The 22,827-nt window shown below is 45.6% G+C and overlaps 1 protein-coding gene across 1 annotated transcript in view; it reads right to left on the bottom strand.

The window, feature by feature from the left end:
* Nucleotides 1-9,199, bottom strand: part of DPF3 (double PHD fingers 3) — a 183,552-nt gene extending 174,353 nt beyond the window's left edge. The window contains exon 1 of the mRNA XM_075105735.1: nt 9,148-9,199. Coding sequence (XP_074961836.1) covers nt 9,148-9,179 — 32 coding nt within the window. The 5' untranslated portion in view covers nt 9,180-9,199. The remainder of the gene's footprint in view (nt 1-9,147) is intronic.
* Nucleotides 9,200-22,827: the final 13,628 nt, after the last annotated feature.

Raw genomic sequence — 22,827 nt, 5'->3', positions numbered from 1 at the left:
GCTCTGGGTGTGCCTGCTGAAGCAGGGAGGTTGGATGAGATGACTTCCAGAGGTCCCTTCCAACCCCTACCATTCTGTGATTCTGTGATCACAGAAAGTCCATCCTCCCAGTCCAGAAGCCATTAAAAACTCTCCTCCTCATCCTGTATGAGAGGCCTGAAACAAACATTTCATTTTGGGAAATGACTCAGGATGAACATGTGAGGAAGCAGAGCAACAAACAACATATAAGGTGGATATAAATCCAGATAAAATATTAAAATCATTAAAGGGTTGCTGCTCCCTGAAGGTTGGAAAAAATGAAGAGAGTTAATTAAAAGCAATCTCCACACAGTGCTGAGCTAGCCTGTCCTGATAAATCAACAGCTAGGACTGCACTAGTAGAGGTCAATGGGGGAAAGAGGTTGGGAGGCAGAGGAGAGGAAAGCTAGGGGAAGATAAAACATTTAGCTGAGACTATCGACAAAAACAAATCAGATCTGGTGACAGAAAATTGAAAAGGATTTTCCACATATATCCCCCATCAACATTTTTTCATTGGATTTCAACCTCAGGAATGCCTGTTTGCTGTCAGCATAGCACCAGCTAACCTGACCAAGTTACCATTCTTTTGTATCAGCACAGGAGAAGAGAGAGAAGGAAGAAGTCTTTGGGGCCCCATTCTACATGGAGAGGTGTTAACATCGCTTTCATCCACATGCCATTTGATCACCGAGAACTAGCATCACCAAAATTAACAGAGGGGTACATCGTTTCTGCAGAAGAGCCTCTGCAATTAAAGGGTCAGTCTGATATGATGAAGCAGTAGAAGTATCTCAATGCAGTTGAATCACACCTGCAGAGAAAGAGCTCGCTGCAGAGTCTTCCCTTCACCAACCCTCACCTATCACATCTCACATGTCTCTTAACCTGCACTACCCCAGCTTTAAAAGGTGCTAATCTCTGAATTACAGTTGTGTTCCCGATTTATCCCATATTTCACATCAACAGGTATATGCTAATGAACTGAAAACTTCAAGGATAAAGCATCCATAGAAAACACAAAAACATAGTCTTCAAAACACCCTTCAGTAGTTTAGGGGAAAAAAAAGAAAAAGCAAAATCAATCAAGGTAAGCTTGTAGATACAAGTCGGCTCATGTTATAATTCCTAATATTGGACACTGGTGAGTGATTTATCTGAACACTCCTAGGATAGCAGCCTCAAACATGATGCAGTTTTTATTCAGGGTCAAGACCAAAGGAGTTTAGCAGTAAAACGGCTTTCTGAACCACTGTTTCCATTATTGCTTATTCAGATTGCACAGGTTTTAAAGTAGTCATAAACATAAAATATATTTGTCCCCATCATTGACTAAACACAGTCTCTCAGGAAACAATATTGAGGCCAAAATACTTGAACAGTCACAAATCTCTCATCTCCATCTTTTGCATGACTTTCTTCAGAACAGTTCTTGAAGGAAATGGAAGTATGGACATTACTTTTCTCTTGAAGAAATAACACTAACTTTGTGTCTGCATTATAGCTTTCCTTATAGCACTGTTCACTGGACAGTGAACTATCTGGGCTATAACTCTGGCCATGTCAATTTTTATCCCAACTCTGTGACTAATCATTTTAGTCTGTGGATCCACAGGAACACTAGAAACTGCAAAGTTCCCCAAACCAGACCAAAAATTTCACAGCCACATGACACAAAGCACTGAACTGGTGTTCACTTACTCTTCCAAAACATGAAAAGCGCCCAAAACATTTTCAAGAGGAAATTTTGTTCCAACAGGCATAATCTATCTTCCTGTGGCTAGCATGAAGCCAACTCGAAGCATAAAAGCAGCATAAGCACTGTACTTTGTGTTTTGGCAGGAGTAGCATGCCCACATCTGATCAGATCAAATCAGCCCTGCCAGCTGATGCGGTAGGGCAGACTGGAATTAACCAACTCGGGACACGGCCTTATTTCACTGCGCTCTACCTGATTTTCTTTGCACCATCCAACTTACTTAGATTTTTCAGGCCTACAAGGCAGGAAGCATTAAGCCATGTGATTGTAGAGAATTTAGCACATCATCTTAACCAAGGCTTTGCATCTCATATCACAAGGGGGAATCTGAGAAGAAATGAAGGAAAGAAATTTTAAGTTATGTGGAGTTCCTTTCTTTTGCATACTACGATTTCATACACATGTTACAGTTGGCATTTTATATTAATTTATAAAAATTATCAGGAACCAAGGACAATATTATCAGATGTCAAAGACTGATACAACTCACGGTGTTGTATGAATGGAGAGATGATCCTCAGTTAAGTTGGATCAGTTCTGTCACAAGGGACTGCAATATTAAATGTCATTTCCAGCCTTTCTCACCAGAAGAAAACATTGACGTAGTCAGTGTCTCCATCAACACCTGAGCAGGGGACTCTCTCCCAGCTACAGCTCACCAGAATGCAAAATTAATGACTCAGGGTTTGGCAAGCACACGCTGCTGATCGCAGCCACCTAGTGCACACTCATCAGTACCCGTCCTTGCCCTGCCTTCGCTGCTCCGCTGGCTCCCTGCGAAGCCTGCCCTCAGACAGTGCTGGGGTGCCAGTAAAACCCTCCATGGGGCTGGAGTTGCAACTCTCTGATGGCACCCAGCTCAGGCAGGTAACCTGAAAACTGAGACACATGCTGACATACTCCTGCTGTTCCCATACTGGAGGGGATGGGGGTGTGAGAAGGATATTTGTCAGCAGCTGTTGAGACACTGCATTATTCTTCCCTGAGACATCTACTGAGAATCTGTGGTTAAAATATGCTCTGCTGGGAAATAAACTATATATAGCAATTAAAAAAAAAAAGTATTGTACTTCTAATAATTTAGGCTATATAAGATAAATAAGAATTTTAAACATCCAGTATTCAAGCACTCACTCATGATATTTGTGTTATATGTCACTCAGTTTAGACAGTGAAAATATACTGGGCAGTTTTGTTCTTTCTTTTGAAAGAAGAAAGAAGAAAGGAAAACCACTTTCTGCTTCTCACGCACTAGTCCACTCTATTTGGGTTTGTTCCACAAATTGTAGAGAAGTTCTTAAAGACGAGAAAGAAGCACTTCCATCAGAAAAAAAATTTGTTTTAAAAAGAAGGATTTTAAAAGCATGCTTTCTTTTAAATTGTGTTGATGAGATAACTTTCCTTAAAAGAAACAAACCAGTGCTAAAACCAGGACCTACGCTAAGGAAGCAATTAACACACCTCAGCCTCTGCATTCTGGGCAAAACCGCCAGGCAAAGCCAGAAGAGCAGCACAGTCTTAATGAAGCCCTCAGAACAGGCCTTAAGCAATGCTGCCTTGGTGCTGCTTCTCTGCACGTGGGAGTATGTCACCCCAGACAGGGAATTCTCAGATCAGAGGTCGGTCTGTCCAAGGGAGAAAAACATTAGCTCCCAAAACAGATTCATTCCACTCCTACAAGTCCTCGGGGATAAACAATACAGGGATGGTTCTTGCTCAAGGCAACATCACATACAGACAACATAGTGATGAGCCCAGAATAAATACCAAGATTGTAAAATTGATCTACCAAGCAAAGAAATTCCGCTCTGACATGAAAGACAAAACAGTATGAGAAAACACCAGACTCGGCAAATGATAATCCTAAAAGATGGGGTTTTTGCAGCCAAGGAGGGTATTGGAATGCTTCATTTTGGGACAGCAGAGGTACAGCCAGCTGTCATAAATTGCAGAAGACAGATATACAAGATGGACAAAGTCTGCTCTTGAGAGCAACGTCCAAATATCACGATTCCAGTTTTAAGAAAGCAGAGGAAGAAATCAATTTTCGTTAGGCTACACAAAGGATGAGCCACATACTACCTTCACCATGATTCAGACTGAAGACAGACCCCCATTTTGCTTCGTGTACTGGACTTCTGCATGGCCTGGGTAAGCTATTCCCACTCAAACACTGTGAATCCAATCTAACAGGCATTACACACGCAGCCCACTGGACATGTGCTTACCTTGAAATTATTACACCCTCCAAAAAATCATACCTTTGGGCCTCTGTAGCCCAACCCATATAGTTCAAAATTGCTTTCACACACCACAAATAACGTTTCAAAAATTTTTTCTTCAGTGACTATTTTGGGATACAACCTCCATCCATCTGCACAACTGGACAGGCTGTGAAAGGCTAGAACACCACCAAAAGAAAACTACAAAAGCACTGCAACAATTAAACATGCACAAGCAACTCATAGTACCAGACATAACACTGTAACTAGTAACATATCATTTATCAGTCTCTCCCATATTCAAACTGTTGTACCCTCAGGTCTTCTTAACTTAGCTTCTCTGCTCCCCAATGACTTTGGTTTTATGCTTATGTTTCCTTGCATAAATATAACAACATTCATCCTTCATTTTCTCCGAAGGATGGTGCTGAGATATAGAAAATACAGTTTTCATGTGGCCAACAGTTTTGGTTTGAAATGTGTCACACTAGGGCTCTTTTATGTTTTTAAGTGACTTCAGAGCCACATTGGAAATGCTGTAGAGATTTTGGTGCGTGATTTAATGTGCCCAACAACCCTGTTCAGTCAAGTAGAAGAAAACTCCCTTCTGCAAAGCCACATTAAAATCACCTCCACATCACTTGTAAACACTGAACTGGCAACCTAAGTGTCCGTCTATTTTATTGCTTCCACCTGCTGAAAGCAGCACTGCACATTATACTTTCACTTCAATATTAAAAATCAGCACCGAGATGTTTATGCAACAACAACAACAAAAAAGGATCAGTCTTCATCAGCTCTTAATCAGGACATAGGGCTGTTTCAGGGATGGGTAATGGGATGCGGGACCTTCCAGTTACGAGTCCGCAGCTTGAATTCAAGCCTGAGTTATGACTGATGAAATACTCTTGCCATACAAGACTCCAAGACCTACTCTGGTCTGCTGCTGACATGAAACAGAGATGCGAGCACAGTCCATTCCTTCACAGGTGTCTCATGCCACAGAATTCGCCATCACAAGGATGGCCATTTGGCAGCCCAGGAGTTGGAGCTAGCTGTCAAGGCAATTTTATCTGAGAAGCTACAGCAATTGGAAAACCGATGGCTGCTGTGTGTTTGCAGTGGGAACACAGAGACAGAACAGGGCTGGCAGGGTTTATGAGGTCAGCTCTAGCACTGCCCACACAAGTCTGCAATGATCTCGTCCCCAAACACCTGGCAGGGAATAAGTGTCCCCGAGCACATCAAAGTTATCCGACAATACAGTCAGCCTGCAAGTGACCTAGCCTAGTATTTGAGGCTGAGTTAGCCTCTTGCTAGCATCCTAGAGGCTGCCTTGAGAAAAAGAAAGGGAGAGCACCAGCACTGCTACTCCAGGGCCAAAGCACTGGAAGGCAAGAGCTCCTCTGGTGAGCATCCAGGCAGAGCTCTATATGGCATGAAGGAATTTCACATGCAGAAAAGGCAATAGACTAACATATGTTCCAGTATGTTTAATTGACAACCTGAAATAAAAGTCAGCTGTGGGAGTAAAGACAGAGAAGGGGTGGGGGGAAACCAGCTCTGCTTCTAGATAAGACTTTGTAAATTACAAGGTCATAATTACATTAGATGCATTACGGTACCATATGCACATCACTAATAAGGCGGAGAGGGAGGAAATGGGACTAGATGCTAAGACTGGAAGTTGAACGGCTGCTTTCTAGACTTGGTCTTCAAATTATAAAGTTGAATTATAAAGTTGAACCACTTTGTCCTAGTTTAGCCATCCATAAAACAAAGGCAATAATCCTTTCTTCACAGGGGTGTTGAGGTTTAATTAATTAATGTTTACAAAGTCCATTGAGATTTCTGACTGACATTTGAAGTTATTCAGAATACTTTTTAACTGCATTTGTTTCTTCTACTGCACTGCTCAAATGTCTCTGTATTAAGATATCCAAAGGAGAAGGAGATGGAAAGAAAAACTATGGAGCTAGGTACACAAGCCAGCGGAAGAAACAACCTGACAAATCCAGCAGTTCAAATCCACCGCTGTCCCATCAAAGCTATCTGAATACTGCCTTTTCTATGGATGAAGAAGAATGTATTTATCCAGACAACCTGCCACCTTTCCCTTGCAGATCTGTTAAACTTACATCTCTGATATTTTTGCCTGTAGCACCATGTTGGTAAACAACCAGGTATTAAATGGCAGAACTAATAGGCAGTCGCGTCAGGTTGATTGGATCACCAGAGGAAGTGAAGGAGAGAAGAGCAAATGGATGAAAGCACCAAAACAGAACCAGAAAGTGAGAAGAGAGTGCTAGACAGAGAAAGAGGTAAGCTGAGTGTGAGGAGGCGCCAATCATTAATAAGGGACTCCACACACTGAGCTCTTCTGTGTAACGTATTCCCACAGATGCTCAGGTACGCTGGAATACATTATCCTGGGAGACTAGTCTAGCATGAACAAGGCCACGCATGTGTCCAAGTGCCAGAGATAAACTGAATATTGGACACACTTAAACGCACAAGCACACCCAGGGAGCTGCTTGATACCTGAGCTAGGATTTCTCCAGCTCTACATTGTCCCCCGTCTCAGAGCAAAACCTTTGTGTGGCCAGTTTCTGTAGGGGGCGTTTGTGGGTTTTGAGATACAATCAAAAGGCAGACAGAGGAAATGCAAATGTCATTCAGCTCTCTTTCATTGTCAGAAAGGACACATGAGGATAAAATACTGCGCACTGCATCCCTTCCCCTAGTATGTGTCCTACTGCTTTTGTCCTAATTTATCCCGTGCATAATTTATTTACATGTGTATTGTTTCCCGATCAGCAACTTTAAAGAATAAGTGAAAATTACAATATGTTTTATTAAAGAAGTTGTTAATAAAAAATGCAGATTGTGTCAGACAGCCGGTACCAATTCAGTTACCTCCACATAGCATTAGTACTTTAAAAGGCACACCGAGAAAAGCGAACCCAGCACTTGATGTCTATTGTTTCCTCCTCTCACACTCCCCGGGGGCGAGGGGAGGAGAAGGGAGCTAATTATAAAGGGCCTAATCCTACCCTCCCCGACTTTAGAAGCAGCGGGATCGGGCCCCCGATTCATTTCGGCACCGCAGCCCTTCGGCAGGATCCGCCCTCCTCGGAGCTCCGCCGCCGTCGCCGGGTGGGAGCCCCACGGTGTCACGAAGTGCGAGGCGATGTCCCGTCCTCCGGCGGGGCTCCCACGGCGGCTCCCGGCTCCTCGGGCCGCCGCCGCTCCCCGGGAGCTCCCCGCCTCTCACCCGCCCTCCCCAGCGGCCACCGAGCCCCGGGGGCTTCCTCGCTACCGGCAACACTCGCCTATGGCACGGAGGTGCGGGGCTTTCCCCAGCCCAGCTGAGGAGCCGTGCGCTGCTGCCCCCTCGGTGCGCTGCGGGGTCCCCGGAATATCTTGCGGGGTCCCCGGGGTGCGCTGCCCACGTCCGAGCAACGCCCGGCGGGCGGTTGGGGGGCGTGGGGGGAGGGAGTACACGACACACGGGGAGAAGTTGCTCTCGCCTGCACAAGTATTAAACCTGTCGTCAAATCGGGGTGGGGCTGGGAGGGGGGGGGTGTCACGCTGCCTCTTCCCCCCGGTTTTCAGAGCGTGTTCAAGGCCGCCACCCCACCGGGAGGGTACCCGGGCTTGTTTAGTTGACCCCCTGACAACTGCGCTCCGCTTCTCCCCATGGGTTTTTACAAGGTGCTACCGAGAGGGCGGGTAAATGAAAGCAAAGGTTTTTCTGCCAGGACGGAGCAGGAGAAGAGGAGCTGATAAACATGTCAGCACCCCTTCCCAGCTCGAGGGATCACAGAGAGAGAGCGCGACAGGAATCCCTGGAAAAACCTTCAAGTGTTTTTCCAACTCCAGCCGGAGAGACTTAAGTCGGGGGAAAAAAAAAAAAATAAGACAAACCTCGCAGCCCTAATTTAATCTCTGAAAACTCAAACGTATGAAAACACCCACTCAGCCCAGAAAGTGCAAACGAAGCGCCAGCGCCAGGTACTCTGCCTCCCTGCTTCAATAGCAGGAGCGCTGCCCCCGTTAGCGGAGCAGTCGTTTTAAAAAGGTTAAGACAGCTCCTCTCCGCACGTACGGTGCCAAATCCCACTCTCCCTAATGCCTTCAGGGATTAACGGCGTGCGCTGCAGACCACAAGGAAAATAAAAGGACGCGATCCAGACGACGACAACCGGCTCCCGCGGTCCCCCTCTTAAATCGGCCTTCTTCCCAGAGCGGGAGCCCCGGGATGCCTCGGCAGCAGAAGCACCTGCCCCCACCCGCCCACCCGGTCGCTCCGTCCCTGCCTTTCCCCCGCCAGCAGCGGGTCAGATCCCGTCCGAGCAGCCCTTGGCCGCTTGTGCCCACTCTCAAGATGGAAACACAATCAACTCTCCTCGCCACTTTGAAAAGCGAAAGCTTGTCATATGCAAAACAGATCTCCGGACTTCCTGCCCCAAATCAACGACCGGCAGTCCCGAGTCATTCATTTCACGCAGCTCGGCTTCCCTCCCGCCCGGCACAAGCGCCGGGGTGCGCCGGCAGCGCCCCTAACACCGCCACCCCCCCCAAACCACCCCTCCGCCGCCCCACGCCAGAGGGGGCCGCTCCGCTCCCCCTCCTCAAGTCATCCCAACTCCGCCAAGATTTGCGGCGGCAACTCGGAGCTGCAGCCGGAGCGCGGAGGCGCGGCGCAGCGGGGTCACCCCTCCCCCGTCCCCCCGCTCGGTCCCCGCACCCCGGTCCCTCCGCCGCCGGACCCCGGCCGGACCAGGACGCTGTCAAGTGCCGGGAGCCCCGCGGGACCTCGCTGGTCCCCGCGTTGCGCTCCGGGAGCGACGGGCAACCAACCACCGCCGCGTCCCCGCTTCCCCCCCGCCCCAGACTGGCCCCGCCAATTAACCGGCGTGCGAGCCGAACAATTTTTCCTCGTTAATTTCGGCGCGAGCCGCGGGGATGTGTTGCACAAAAAAAAAAAACCCGAGCGAGTCGCTGGGGCAGAAAGGAGGGCGGGAGGAGGGACCCTCCGGGAGGCTGCAGGCACCCGGCTCAGGCTGGCAGCCGGCGCCGGAAAGGCGCCTTTTTTTCATATTTAAACCACGCGGAATATGTACATTTTTGATTCCTACTTACGCTTTCAGGGGGTTGTGAATGACAGTCGCCATTTTGCTACAATGTAACAGAATATTGTGTCTCGGAGTTCTAAAGGTTCGCTGAGGGGAAGCGGCCAGCCAATCAGGGCGCGGCATACCGGCCCGCCGGCCAATCCGACGCGGGGGGCGGAGCCGGGGCGCTGCTAGTTATTAGGGGAGCTGTCAAAGCCCAGAGGTCACTCCCTCTCCGTGGAACTGGCGGCGAGCAGGTCTTAAAGGGACAGCGCCCGCCAGCGGGGCCGCCGCCGCCGCGCCGGGGGCATCGAGGGGGCGAGGGCGGGCAGGGGGACACTTTCCCGCAGCTCCCCGCGTCCGGGTCTAACGGAGAGGGACAGCCGGACTGGCTCGCCGTCCCTTCAGACCGCAGTCGCTGCCCCCCTGGTTTGCCCGGCGGCGAGCCCCACGGGGGAGGCGAGCCCCACGGGGGAGGCGAGCCCCACGGGGGAGGCGAGCCCCACGGGGGAGGCGAGCCCCTCCCGCTCGCCGGGAGCGCCCTCCCCGGACTGTTCCGCCGCTCTCCCCGCCAGGTCTCCGGGAGCTGCCGGCGCTTGGCAGCGGCTCCAGGGCAGCGCCGCTCCCGCTCCCCCTCCCACAGGAATTTCCCTCTCCCTGTCAGTCATCCCGGCCCGCAGCCCCTGAGCCCTTACATAACGCGCGGCGGCCGGACCGGCCGACCGACAGACAGGCCGACCGGCCCGGCTCCTGCACAGAGCAGCTCCTGGCGCGGCGGGAGCCGGCCCCGGGAGGGCGGCAGGGTGCCGGCAGGGTCCCCTCCTGGGCAGGCAGCGAGGTCCAGGAAGCCCGGGCTTACCTGCTACTGATTAAAGGAGCTCGCAAATGAATCACGGAGCATGCCTTAAGAGATTTAGGAGGTTCCGGTCCTGATCTCGCTCAAACTCAGAGGTAAATCCACTGAAGTTCACGAATTTACCCAGTGTAAATTAGGTGTCAGCAAAAGCGGAATCAGACCAAGAAGTCTTCTTGTTTGATATTAACATGAGCTTTGTCATCTAATACTCTATTCCCTCACAAAGGTCTCACTTCCGTTCAGGCATCCTCTATTACTTAAAAAAAACAAAAACACAATCACCACCACCAAAACCAAGCCTGCTTCTCCATTCTTTGCATTTATATAACCAGAAGAAACTCAACTCAAGACAATTAAGGTAAGGCTGTAAACCCAGCCAAAGACAGGCCACTGCAGAATCAACTCGATCCACAACTTAATGAGTAAAAGAATGGAAGTAACAATGCTTACGAGATATTCAGGTGTTAACAGAAGTAGACATAGCAATCTTTCAGAGCTGGTGGGCTGAACTTAAAAGGCAAAGACAACCAAAATTTCTCCTTTAACTGTTTGACAAAATAAAACTTTCTAATACCGAGGCAAAAGAGAAAAGGAAGGGGGATGGAAACAGAAAGATAGAGAAATGACTACTGGCAGAGAAGAGAGGTGAAGAGAGCCATCAGTTTCCCACTCGTTAAGGATTCATCAGAAGTTTGTAAAAAGTTGAACTTCAAGATCTGTCTAGGGTCCCTCTTTCCAAAACATTGCCTACTCCAGCTACTAGGTCAACCTAAGTGCTGTGCCAAGCGTATATCCCTGGAGGGAACCATCTCTTCCATCAGAGCAATCTAAGCCATTTGGTTACACGCACTGCTTAGGAGAAATAAGCTTTCTGTCAGCTGGGGAGTTGCCAAGATGCTGAGATCTATCCCAAAACAGTTCTGGGAAGCAATCTTTAAGAAGGTTTCCATTATCATATTACATTTTACTATTTAATACAGTAGTAGCCCAGGTGACATTGAGTGTGACTTCAGATCCTCTTGTTCAGTACTCTCTCACTGCTCACAGGAAAAGCTAACCACAAACTGCCGAGTTTTCACAAGCACACAGTTGATGTATACGCTGCACAGAAATTAGTGGCTCAGCATGCACCTGAACTGGTGACTCTCAACTACTGACCTACATCACACCTCACTATTATGAGGATTTCTGGTTTGACTTCTCTTATTGCCATGCTACTCACCTACCAGCAAACACATCAATCACATTTTAGCATTTACCCTAGGATGGGCAATATTAACTTGTGGGGTGACAACAACTTTGCTTCACACAAAACAAAAAAATAGCCTAAAACGGTTATCACACCGCAGAACTCGAAGCAGATTTGTGCACTTAGAGAAGGCACCAAAATTCAGCCAAGCTCTAGAAAGCCCTGAGAAATTCTAATGCAAACTGGTGACATTTTCAGAGAATTAAAAAAAAAAAATCTTGAGGTCATTTTTGGGAGTTTAATGAGTCCCTCTGGTCCTGTTTGGTTGGCTATATAGGCCCATTCCTGCTCCGCAGGCAAAGAGCTCTTGGCAAAGCTTGTCAGGGCATGTATTGCAAAAACAGGATTAAGCCACACATGAGCTTCCCTTGCTGCTCCCGTTATTCAGACGTTGGGTCTTAATCAGCTACCAGCAAGAGCAACAAACAGTGAGAACAGCCACAGATGACCTTGGATTGTTGACAGCCCTTTCCCAGTCAGACCCCACATTACCAGCCAGAACCAGTCAACAGTGCTGCCTCGCTCAGAGGAATCTCCGGGACGCCCAAGGACAGAGCTGCCGTATCTGAGCAGTGGAAAGTCTCACCCGCAGCAACAAAGACATGAGGCTTTGCTCGTGTGTCCATACAGTTTCCCTATAGTGTGTTTCATGTAGAATTCCGCAACAGCTAGATTACCATTTTAGCTGGAAAAAAGACACAGAGCACTGACTGACATTTCACTTGTAACAACCTATGCAACTTATTCCTACACTTACTATTTGCAAGTAAAGGGACCACCACAAACCTATGTTAATAAAACTTTTATGTCACAGCATAGTTACCTCCATTTTCATATACATGCCAGTCCATTATCAATGGATCATTTAGGAACTAAATTTTTAGATTTGTTTTTCTTCTGGTTTTAGGCAACTGTAAATCACTCAGCAATGGTGTTACTGTTATTTTACACTGCAACACAAGACCAACACATCTGGAACATGCTCAGTTACCTATACACTAAGTTCCAACTTCAGGATTTTTACATTCCTACTTAGCTTCTGATAGTTTTATTCAGGCCCACCTGAAACATAACAAGGAGGCTGCAAGAAAATATAAATACTGTAAAAATATTTGGCACAGAACACCTAAGTAGGCATATTTTTAATGAAAGGTTGCCAGCTGTTTGGACAACCAACATTTAAATTTAAAAAAGGAAGTTAAGTTTTGCTATAAAACTATCAGGGTAAAATCTACAGCATTAACACAAGGCCTAGGCATGCTGCCTCCACGGGGTTAGAGTGAGCAGGGCTTTAGGAGACAGAACCCACCGCCTCACCTCTGGTCCCCTATAGGGAACTGCTGCCAGTCTCTGCCCAACTAGAAGAAAAAACAGTGTAATTTCTATTCACTATATTGGGAAATGTCAAGTGTCATGTCTCATAGATCATATTGCTGCCCTCCTGATCCACCTCTATTTCAAACATATTTACTATTTACATAATGCAAGTGCATTGATACTTTCTGTGAGGTGTCAAAAATATTCCTACTCACCTGCAAAGCCTTATTTTGGCTAACAATCTTTCACTGTGGAAGTTTTCACCCTGTATTTATTGTCTCCTGCTTTCCTTTTTACATTGTTACATTTTAACTTAGAGTTGTTCTTTTCTGGAAGGAGGGAAAGTTAGGCTCTTATTTATACATTCCTCAACTCTTGTGAATTGGAAAGTGAAACAAACTAGACACTGACATTGAAAGCCACAAATCTAATTTTGCTATGGAGGGAAACATAAAAGACAGAGTTGTTAGCCTACCAGAAGCCACGTGGGTTTTTCAGTTGTAATATTCCCCAATATTTCCAGCACTATACTTCATTTTCTTCAAATACATTAATATCTAAAGGATCAGATTCATATAGGTCTAAATACAACAGCATACTCTATGTGCTGTTAGCATAGCTTGTTAGAGCAAAATGGAGCCCCACATGCAGATATCCTGCAACAGATTTGAAATCTTAACCCTTTTTATTTATTTATTTAAAGCTGTGCAGGCATCTTTCATACACTGTTTCTTGTCAGCCCTCCTCCTCACTTTCTTTGATCTTTACCAATAGTTGGTTAGCTGAAAGAGGAGGAAGGGAAAGATATCAGAGTGTCAATGTTACAGACTCAACACCAGCCCTCTACAGACACATCACCAAAAATTTTGTGCAGTCAGCATAACAAAGATAACTACAGAGCTACACAGTATAAAAACTGGCGCCAATGATTCATTCTTTGCAACTTTGGGAACTGCATTCTTAAAAGGTGACCTCAATTATTTTTTATTTTTTAAGCAAAATTCCCCTCTATAGCTATAGCAACAATTTTTGGATGCCTTTAGGCTCTCTTGATTTCAGGCCTGATTCTGACTTCCCAAAGTTTTAATTTTGTATTCACTATTCAGTTTTCTATCACGTTATACCTGAATTACATCTATGCTGGGGTCTGGATTCAAGCCCCATTATTTTTCAATGGGACATTCCGATAAATATATTTTGAACACTAGAGAGGAGTCTCTACTATTAAGAAGTAGACTGATACCTCGACCTGAAGTTTTCAAAAGTTTGGGGAGACAGAAGTTTCCAGATTCGAGTTCAAGACTGTCCCCAATTTTAAAAACTACTGAAAATCTATTTAGTGTTGTTGCTAGAAAATTCTTTATGTTACCATAGATTGTTCTTAAATTTCCCCAACAATAGAAAAGAACATTACAAACAAACTGCCTCAAAAGGAGAATACAAATCTGTATGGTAGCCACTGCAGTACTGCAGTAGTAGTAAGAAAAGGAATTTAGTAATACAGATAGACACATGCTCTGAAGAGCACACATACAGTAACTGTGGTTGTCCCATCCATGAGGGGAGTTGCTGTCACTATTTAGATAACTGAGTCAGTTTAGATAGTCAGTAGTTTAGATAACTAATTCAGAAAACTGAGTTCCCATCACAAAGCACAGGATTTACATGTCCAGACTCACAGGTCTGCCTGCCTTATTTCTCAAGTGAGTAACTAGCTGGGGAAAAAGGGGGGGCAAAAGGGGGGGCAAAGGGGGGGGCAAAAGGGGGGCAAAGGGGGGGGCAAAAGGGGGGGCAAAGGGGGGGGCAAAAGGGGGGGCGAAAGGGGAGGGGAAAGGGGGGGCGAAAGGGGAGAAAGGGGGGGCGAAAGGGGGGAAAGGGGGGGGAAAGGGGGGGGAAAGGGGGGGGAAAGGGGGGAAGGGGGGGGAAGGGGGGAAAGGGGGGAAAGGGGGGAAAGGGGGGAAAGGGGGGAAAGGGGGGAAAGGGGGGGGAAAGGGGGGGAAAGGGGGGAAAGGGGGGGGAAAGGGGGGGGAAAGGGGGGGAAAGGGGGGGAAAGGGGGGGGAAAGGGGGGGGAAAGGGGGGGGAAAGGGGGGGGAAAGGGGGGGGAAAGGGGGGGGAAAGGGGGGGGAAAGGGGGGGGAAAGGGGGGGGAAAGGGGGGGGAAAGGGGGGGGAAAGGGGGGGAAAGGGGGGGGGAAGGGGGGGGGAAAGGGGGGGGGAAAGGGGGGGGGAAAGGGGGGGGGAAAGGGGGGGGGAAGGGGGGGGGAAAGGGGGGGGGAAAGGGGGGGGGAAAGGGGGGGGAAAGGGGGGGGGGAAAGGGGGGGGAAAGGGGGGGGAAGTGAACCCTTTAGGACTCCTTTTCATTCTTCCCTGCATTAAATGTAGGGAAAAATATTTCTACACCTATATCCACCAATAGGATCCAGAGGTGGTACCCTGATTCGTCTGAAATAATGTTGTCTCCTGTCTCCATCTATTCCTAGTGCAGGGCTGAAAGGGAGTTTCTAAGGTGCCCTGAACATTGGAGGGAGCAGATTGTACAGATCAGGGCATAATTACCTGGACAGATTTGACCCTCCAAAGAAGTTCCTCATCACCACTGTGGATGGAGTCTGGGGATTCTAACTACCTTTAACCACCTTTAAACACAGATCTCAAATGTGGCCTAAGAGTGCTGAACATGACTTCCTCTTGCCTGTGAGTAGAAAACAGAACGTACTACTTTGCTAATCAATCTTATCTCTAATAAGCAGAGAGCACACACTATAATTACGATTCTAAGACAGGTTTAACATTTGGATTTAACATAATGAATAGCACTCTACCTGAGAAAATTAACAACTCTGAGAAAAACGTGAACTGCCACATTCATCCAAAGACGGCGTTAACTTTGAATTTTGCTGTTGATTTGAGCAGCTTCGCCTTTCCTTCACGGGAATGAAGGATGATGAGACCACCTCAAAGAAAGGAATGAATATTTCACTGTGACTATCTGCTGACTCCACTATGGAGATTTTTATTTTTTTTTAATAGAGCAGGCAGAAGTGAGCTGTCCAGACACGGCTTGAAAGTAACAACTTGTTTTCTTTCAGTATTCAAGCTTCCTTGTTTATAAAGTGTATCTTGGTCTTTGTAAGGCCAAGGGAACAAACACTCTTGTAAGGAGGCTACTTTTGTAGCCCATACAGGAGTTATATAGTTTACAACAAAACCAGCCTATTTTATGTAATTACACCGGAAATTAGATTTAGCCAGAAAATGTCTCACCTGCTAGCTTTTTTTGGTTTTTAGTATTATTTGTGAAGTATTTTTTCAGTATTTTTTTATTATTTTAATAACATCTTCAATGGTTTCACCCCTTCTTCCATATAAATACAAAAGAATGTCAGTGTTACAGCTTTTAATTTTTTTCTTTCCTCCTGTTTTGCTCCATTATTTTCAAAACAATCTGCAACTTAAAATACATTCCACTTTGTAAAAGTTCAGGGTAAGAAAAATAAAACCTGATGAGGTGGTTGAGGTGGAAAGGAAAACACCCACATAAACAGCAGTTTGGAATTAGTGAGAGAATAAGAAGGCACTAGCTCATTTTATTGCATTGATTGGCCAAACACCACAGGAAAACATAAGTAAGGGGGAAATAAGACTCCTTTTGTTTAGCTATGCTTTAAATCCTGCTAAATAGAAACAGCTTTAAAAGTGTCATGAAATTGTTTTTTCCATTACCCATCCAACTTTACTTTGGGTAGAGGAGGGAAACAACAGAAAGGTACAGGCTGACCCGCCTAAAATACCAGTTTAGGTCAAGCCTAACTTCAAAAGTTGATGACTGCAAATTTCAGCGGACACATGTGGTACTGGTATGACACCAAATTGATCCTGGGAAGCTATTAGAGTAAGTCCTTGCAGTCAATGAGACAGTGCAGCAAGTCCCGATTTACTTGCCCCCAAATCTCCTTAACAACTTGCGCCTGTGGAGCTAATCTGATACAAATTTCCCCAACCTAAACAGGCTCTCAGGCCAGAATTCTCTGCTTCAGAATAATTTCACTGATGCTTTTTAACAGAGATAGCCACATTGGTAAAATCCCTTACGTAGAAACAGCATTGCCACTGGCAGTGTGTTGTTTGTTGGGGTTTTGGTTGTTTTCTTGATTGTTTTTTTTAAACAAGGGTGAAGCAGCTTTGCTGTCAGGACATCTCTTTCTAATGCAGAGGCCATCCCTCCAGCAGGAAGGTCTGCCATACAACTCTTGTCCCAGCCATTCTTCTTGCACATATAAGCCCTTGTGTCAAGTCTTCTACAAAAGCTCTGGCTTTCGCTAGAGTTGACAGGCCTTTGCTGACACTGTTACTCTGTGCTGCCTCAACAGAAAGCAGCTAGGAAGAACTTGTCAAAGTTTATTACGAAATTCCAAGCAATGAAAAAGGCTGATGTGATATTGCTTGATGCAAGGCCCATATTTTTGCTACCACTGATGCCGCTTATTAGGCTATTTCTAGGACCATCGTGTAGAGTCCTTGCGCTGTTCCAGGAAAGACTGTCTCATGCAGGACTTACCAGGCATATACATAGGGCCAGATTCTCATGAAAGTGTATTACTAATATAGGCCTGCTGGCTTTAGCACTATTACTGCTAATATTTTACCCCAGTATCCACAAAGGTACATTTACACAGGCATCATTCCAAAACCCACAGCTAACAGCTGTTACCACTGAGCTCAGGTAGGCCACAGAGGCTCAAGCTTTCTGACCAGTATGTCCATGAACCACATGCTCTTTCCCCCACATTGCTACAAGTAGCACTCATATTTACTATGTATTTAACCCATCTTCAGATCTCAGGCCAGCAGGACGGAAAGGATTGCTGCCCAAGAGCTGAGAGTAGAATACAAGCCTAAATACAACATCGTCACATAAAGCTTACGCTCTCCATCATGCCATCTGTGCCATATGCAGAAAATCCAAGTTCCCTAGCTTGCTATTCCTTCCAGTGCCTGCTTGCAAGGTTTGTTTGTTTGTTTTAAAGGTCAGCAGCCAGCTAGGAGCATGCCAGCCTGTGTATTTGAAAAAAAAAAAAAAAAAAAAGACAGCACAGGCATCTTCAACATCAGAAAAATTCCCACCAAACATACCAGAGCAAACCTCGTAGCATTTAGAATGTTTTGGCACCTGTCACGCTCAGGAGTGTTTTTAACTTCTACAGTCAAACTCACAACAGTTTTTAAACTGAGCAGAACTTTGCAAAACAAGGTGTAAGATTGGTCACCTACTACGGACAATGTCTTACATGTGTTGAATTCTGCATTCACTTGCAAAACTCAAAAGGTTTGCCCATCTCACACACAGCAGAATGCTCCCTCACATCTGGTGTCTATGTCTAAAGCCCTTATGGAATATGATATAGGGGCATTAGAACAACTTTGATAGAATAAAAATGTCTACAAAGAACAATACCGCAGCTGCTGCTGCAGTGCTCCAGCTTGCATAAAGTAGGATAGCTTACCAAAATATTTTCTTAAGGGAGATTCTCCCTGCCTGGCTCCTGCAAGCATCAGAACCTCACTACAAAATGCAAGCAGTGGGAAGCCAGCTTTCAGGAACCCTGTGCAGCCAACAGCCACAAAATAAAGCCTTATGACTAATCCTTACCCAGTTTACAACTCTTCAGAAATGGAATGTCCTGGTTTTGGCTGGGAAAGAGTTCATTTTCTTCCTAGTAGCTGGTACAGTGCTGTGTTTTGGATTTAGGATGAGAATAATGTTGATAACACACTGATGTTTTAGTTGTTGCTAAGTAATGCTTAGACTAGTCAAGGACTTTTCAGCTTCCCATGCTCTGCCAGGTGCACAACAAGCTGGAAGGGGAGGGGACACAACCAGGACAGCTGACCCCGACCGGCTGAAGGGATATTCCATACCATATGATGTCATGCTGAGTATATAAGCTGGGGGAAACTGGGTGGGCGGCGGGCAGGGGACCCGTTGCTCAGGAACTGGCTGGGCATTGGTCAGCAGGTGGTGAGCAATTGCATCATGCATCATTTGTGTTGTATATTCTTTTATCATCATCATTATTATTTTCCCTTTGTTTTCTGTCCTATTAAACTGCCTTTATCTCAACCCACAAATTTTACCACCCCCCCACCCCCATCCACCACAGCACAGCAAACAGCTGTGCGATGTTTAGCCACCTGCCAGGTTAAACCACAACATGGTATCAGCAGCATAACTCTCCCCTTTGGCCCTGCAGCAGCTTCTTATACTCTTTCCTAGCCATTGGCTTGTTCTTCTCCAAGTTCTTCTTATTAAAACCTCTTCTCTCTCCGCACAGTAATAATTTCTCCCAGCAATCATGACCATCCACTCTCATCGTTCTTTTAGACACAGACATTGGCCTAATCCACTTAGGGGGAAAGGGAGGGATAGAGTAGAATGGTCTGAAATGTACTTCCATTTGCTGTGGGTGAGAGGTGCTTATTGCTTAAGATCACTGTCCTATCATACAAGCAATGGATTCCCTTACCCTATTTATATACTTGGAATAATTCACTAGCTAACACTTTTCCCAGCTAAATAAATGCCCACCTCCTGAAATGGATTCAAACTTCTGGAGCATGGAGGTTACACAACGAGGGTCAGTATGCAAAGCCTAGTGCCAGAGACACGCAGCTGTTTCCCTCACTCACACTCCCTCCTGATTATTGAACATGAGAATCCCACTTGTATTCCAGATACAAACGTAAGCATGTTAGATTCCAAAGCTGGGCACTATTCCAAACTGGAGTGCTGGGGACATCCAACTCTGGCCTACTTGTTAGTATAACATCAAGAATGCTGGGACAATAGGCATTCATTTTGCAGTTACTGCAAATTTTATTCCTTACACCCCCCCAAATATATACTCTAACCCACCAGCAAAGCTGTATTTCCAGGCCATATTCTCACACAAATATCCTAATACCTCTGCTTAAAGGCTTATGGAAGCCCTATGTTGTTTTCAAAAATTGTATCAAGAAAATTAGGCCCTAGTTCAGCAAGACACTAAAACATTTGTCTATACACAATCGTTGAAACTACTCATTTGCTAAAAGCGACATATACCACTAAATACCTTGTGGAAACAGGACTGGGAAGAGAAGCAACACAGATATTGGACATGATTGCTTCCTAAATTATTTTCCAATGGCTGCTGAGGCTCGAATATTGTAAAGAAAGCATCTAGAATCAGAGCAGGATTATATAGCTAATGCAGAGTCACTAAGGGCTAAGAGCCTGTAACTATAGGACACCTTGAAGAAGCAAACTGGAGTATTTTTGAGTGCTGTAATATAGCTGTGTAAGACTAGATTCACATAGCCTAAATTCCATATGCGTCCCTGTGCCTAGTGTTTCCTATTTGGTAACTCTGATAGTTATTGGATTCAAAAGCCTAGATTTAGCCTCCTTAAAGCTGAATGTTTGGGCTGTAGACATTAAAAACAAACAAACAGGAAAATCCCTGCTAGTCAGATTCTGTTCCCATTCCTAATACGCAATTCTAAGCTAAAGGCTTGGTTCTGCCAAAGTTGGCTTCAATAGCAAGAAGGGTTGTCCGACATTGTCACAATCAAATCCAGTTTATCCTGCCTGTAAGATTTATTCTGCATTTATAGGGGTGTGAACTAAAGCAGAACATCATCTATGCTTTTCTATAGTAGTTTTAAAACATATGCATGCTGCCATTGAAATCTCCTGTGCAAATTTTCATATACTCTTTCCGTAAAGTCAACCCAATAGAGGAGTTGGTACTGTCCAAAGTCAAGGTTATGAGTTAGAAGTCCTGACCTGAAAAGAATTAGCATTTATTTATATCCATAAGTGCAGAATTTGATCTATATATGGTATTTCTTTACAAAAGCATGGTCTTAAAAAGATACTTGGAAAGAAACCTGCTAACAGCAACACGCACACAATTCTTCTGCCCTACTACGCAGCAATTACCTAACTTGTTGGGTAACTCCCCAAACAGACTGCACAAGTGGGTGTGTCAGAATTAAAACTCGATGTGTGTGACGTGCAGCGACTACCTATGGGCGTGAATCCTTTAAGGTCACGGAAAATACGCTCTACGGCGCTTCCCCCCTCCCCCGGGCTCACCTGGCGGCGTGCGGGGGCGGGGCGGGGCGGGGCGGGGCGCCCGCGCGTGGCCGCTCCTCCTCAGCCTGCAGGCCAAATACACCCGCGAACAAAAAGCCCCGCCCAGCAAAGTTTCCTTTCGGCTGCAGCGGGTACAATGTTCCTCGGCGGACACGGGCAGAGCAACGACTTTGCGTTCCCCTGTTTACAAGCGGTTGCGCAGACACAGCCGTGCGCGGGAAACGTTCCCCCGCGGTTGAGCGTTGCCCCCCACACCGCACGGCCCACGTGCGCTGGCATCCTGGGCAGCACAACCAGCCCTGCCAGCGGCGGCTGCCCCAGAACGTCTTAGTCCTAAACTTCCCGGCCCAAAGGCTTCCCCCGCTTAGAGGAGGTTGGGGGGGGGCGGGGTGTGGATGTTAGGGCAGGGTTGTTGCTTTGGTTTTGAAACAGGCATGGGAGAGGGGAAACGGGATAAAGCAGTTTTTAAAGTTTTGGCATTTGAACCATTTAAGCATTTCCGACAGTGAGAGCAAACAACGTACTTTTAAATTTAACAGTACAGCTGACCGACTGTATGCCTTCATGACTTTAAAATGTAGACAACTCAGTGAATTTGGTGTCAGGTACGTGGCTTTACAAATTTTCTGTGGAAAAAACACCTGCAACTGCCTAAGGCACAAAAAATGATGCCATCAGAAACCTATCAGGATGTAGCAACTCCCAAATCCAAAGGATCTGGAAATCCTGGAAGCCTTGGAGACAAATCCAAAGGATTCCACCTGTATTTTTGCAGTATTTATTCCTCATCCAGAGTTACTGTTGCATCAGGCAGCAGGGAGGGAAGACCAGTACTCTGCTGCTCTCTGTATTTTCTCAGCTGATGTATGAGGGCAGTGAGGCTGAAGAGAGGGGAGTGGGAGCAAGGACTCAGCCCTGCAACCAAAAACCGTATGATAATGCAATCCACATAAAAGAGCTGAATTAAAAACTTTGTTCTGGCATCTCCTAAGTTATTTTGAGGGCTTGTCTTTGCAACCTTAATGCTCTTTTATTTTTTAATAAGTCATATAGATATGGTATTATATCTATATATAGCTGTGATGGACTATTGTGTACCATTCCGCTTCTCCCCAGAACACTGAATACAACTAGCACTCGGCTGCACCTCAAGAATTCTATTTTGACCATTCTTTGTACGTACACACACAGTCCCTCTCCGGCATTTGGGCATGCACATGCAAGCATGAACACAGATCTACAGAATTTCATTTAACCTTTGAAGTCAGCCTGGAAGCACTGGGACAATCTCAAAACTACATCTAAAAACAACTTTAACAAAAAAAAAAAATCACTGCTATATACACAGCATTTAGGTTTTCTTTTCACTTTGCTTTACTAGTATATTCCTTGAAAGCCTATTTTTGAAATGTTTTATCTGCTTTTGCTCTGTTCACTTGAAATCGTAGTTCTGTTTGTAACATTTTAATTATTCATGCACCAGCCAACTCTGATTTTATAGAGACGATGATGATGCTTCAGGTAAAGAACAAAACAGAAGGATCAGAGGAACACCTACACAGAAAGTAGCATTTTCATGCCAAAACTTTTAGTCAGGAAAAATCATGTAAGAGAAGGATGAAAAACCAACAAGACATGTTGTCTCTATGAAGTTTAATATTTTTTCACCATACAATGATCTTTAAAGAAAGATTAACAACCTGTAGTCAGGGTCACTCAGGATTTACTATGTATGCCTCCCAAATAACATGGGACTTGTTAGTCACAGCCTATAGAGCCAAAGAAGCATACAAGACATTTATTTAGTTGAAGTCTTATATCACAAAGAAGCCAGTTACAGTATTTAAACTAGTTTCTTCCATAAATATGGGACAGTATCACCCAGTTTAAAACTCTCCCAAAAAAAGCAAAAAATCAGCAACATCAGCCAGTAGAAACCTTTGACAAATGCAAACTTATTATTTCAAGATCAGATACTTTCTATTTTAAGAGTCCATACATTATGGCACTGTTTCCAGCTGCCAAAGTAGTTTCAAGCTTATTATGGACAGATCTTTCCTCAAAGCAGGAAACCCTTCTCCCCCACCCCAGACTACAAAAAACACTTCCTCCAAGAGCAAAGGGTAAACCATTCGGCCCAAACAATAGTC

Source organism: Phalacrocorax aristotelis, chromosome 10, assembly GCF_949628215.1.
Source record: "Phalacrocorax aristotelis chromosome 10, bGulAri2.1, whole genome shotgun sequence".
In the NCBI taxonomy this organism is placed as follows: domain Eukaryota; kingdom Metazoa; phylum Chordata; class Aves; order Suliformes; family Phalacrocoracidae; genus Phalacrocorax; species Phalacrocorax aristotelis.
Note: the sequence above shows the minus strand (reverse complement) of the source record. Positions and strands in the feature narration are given on the sequence as shown.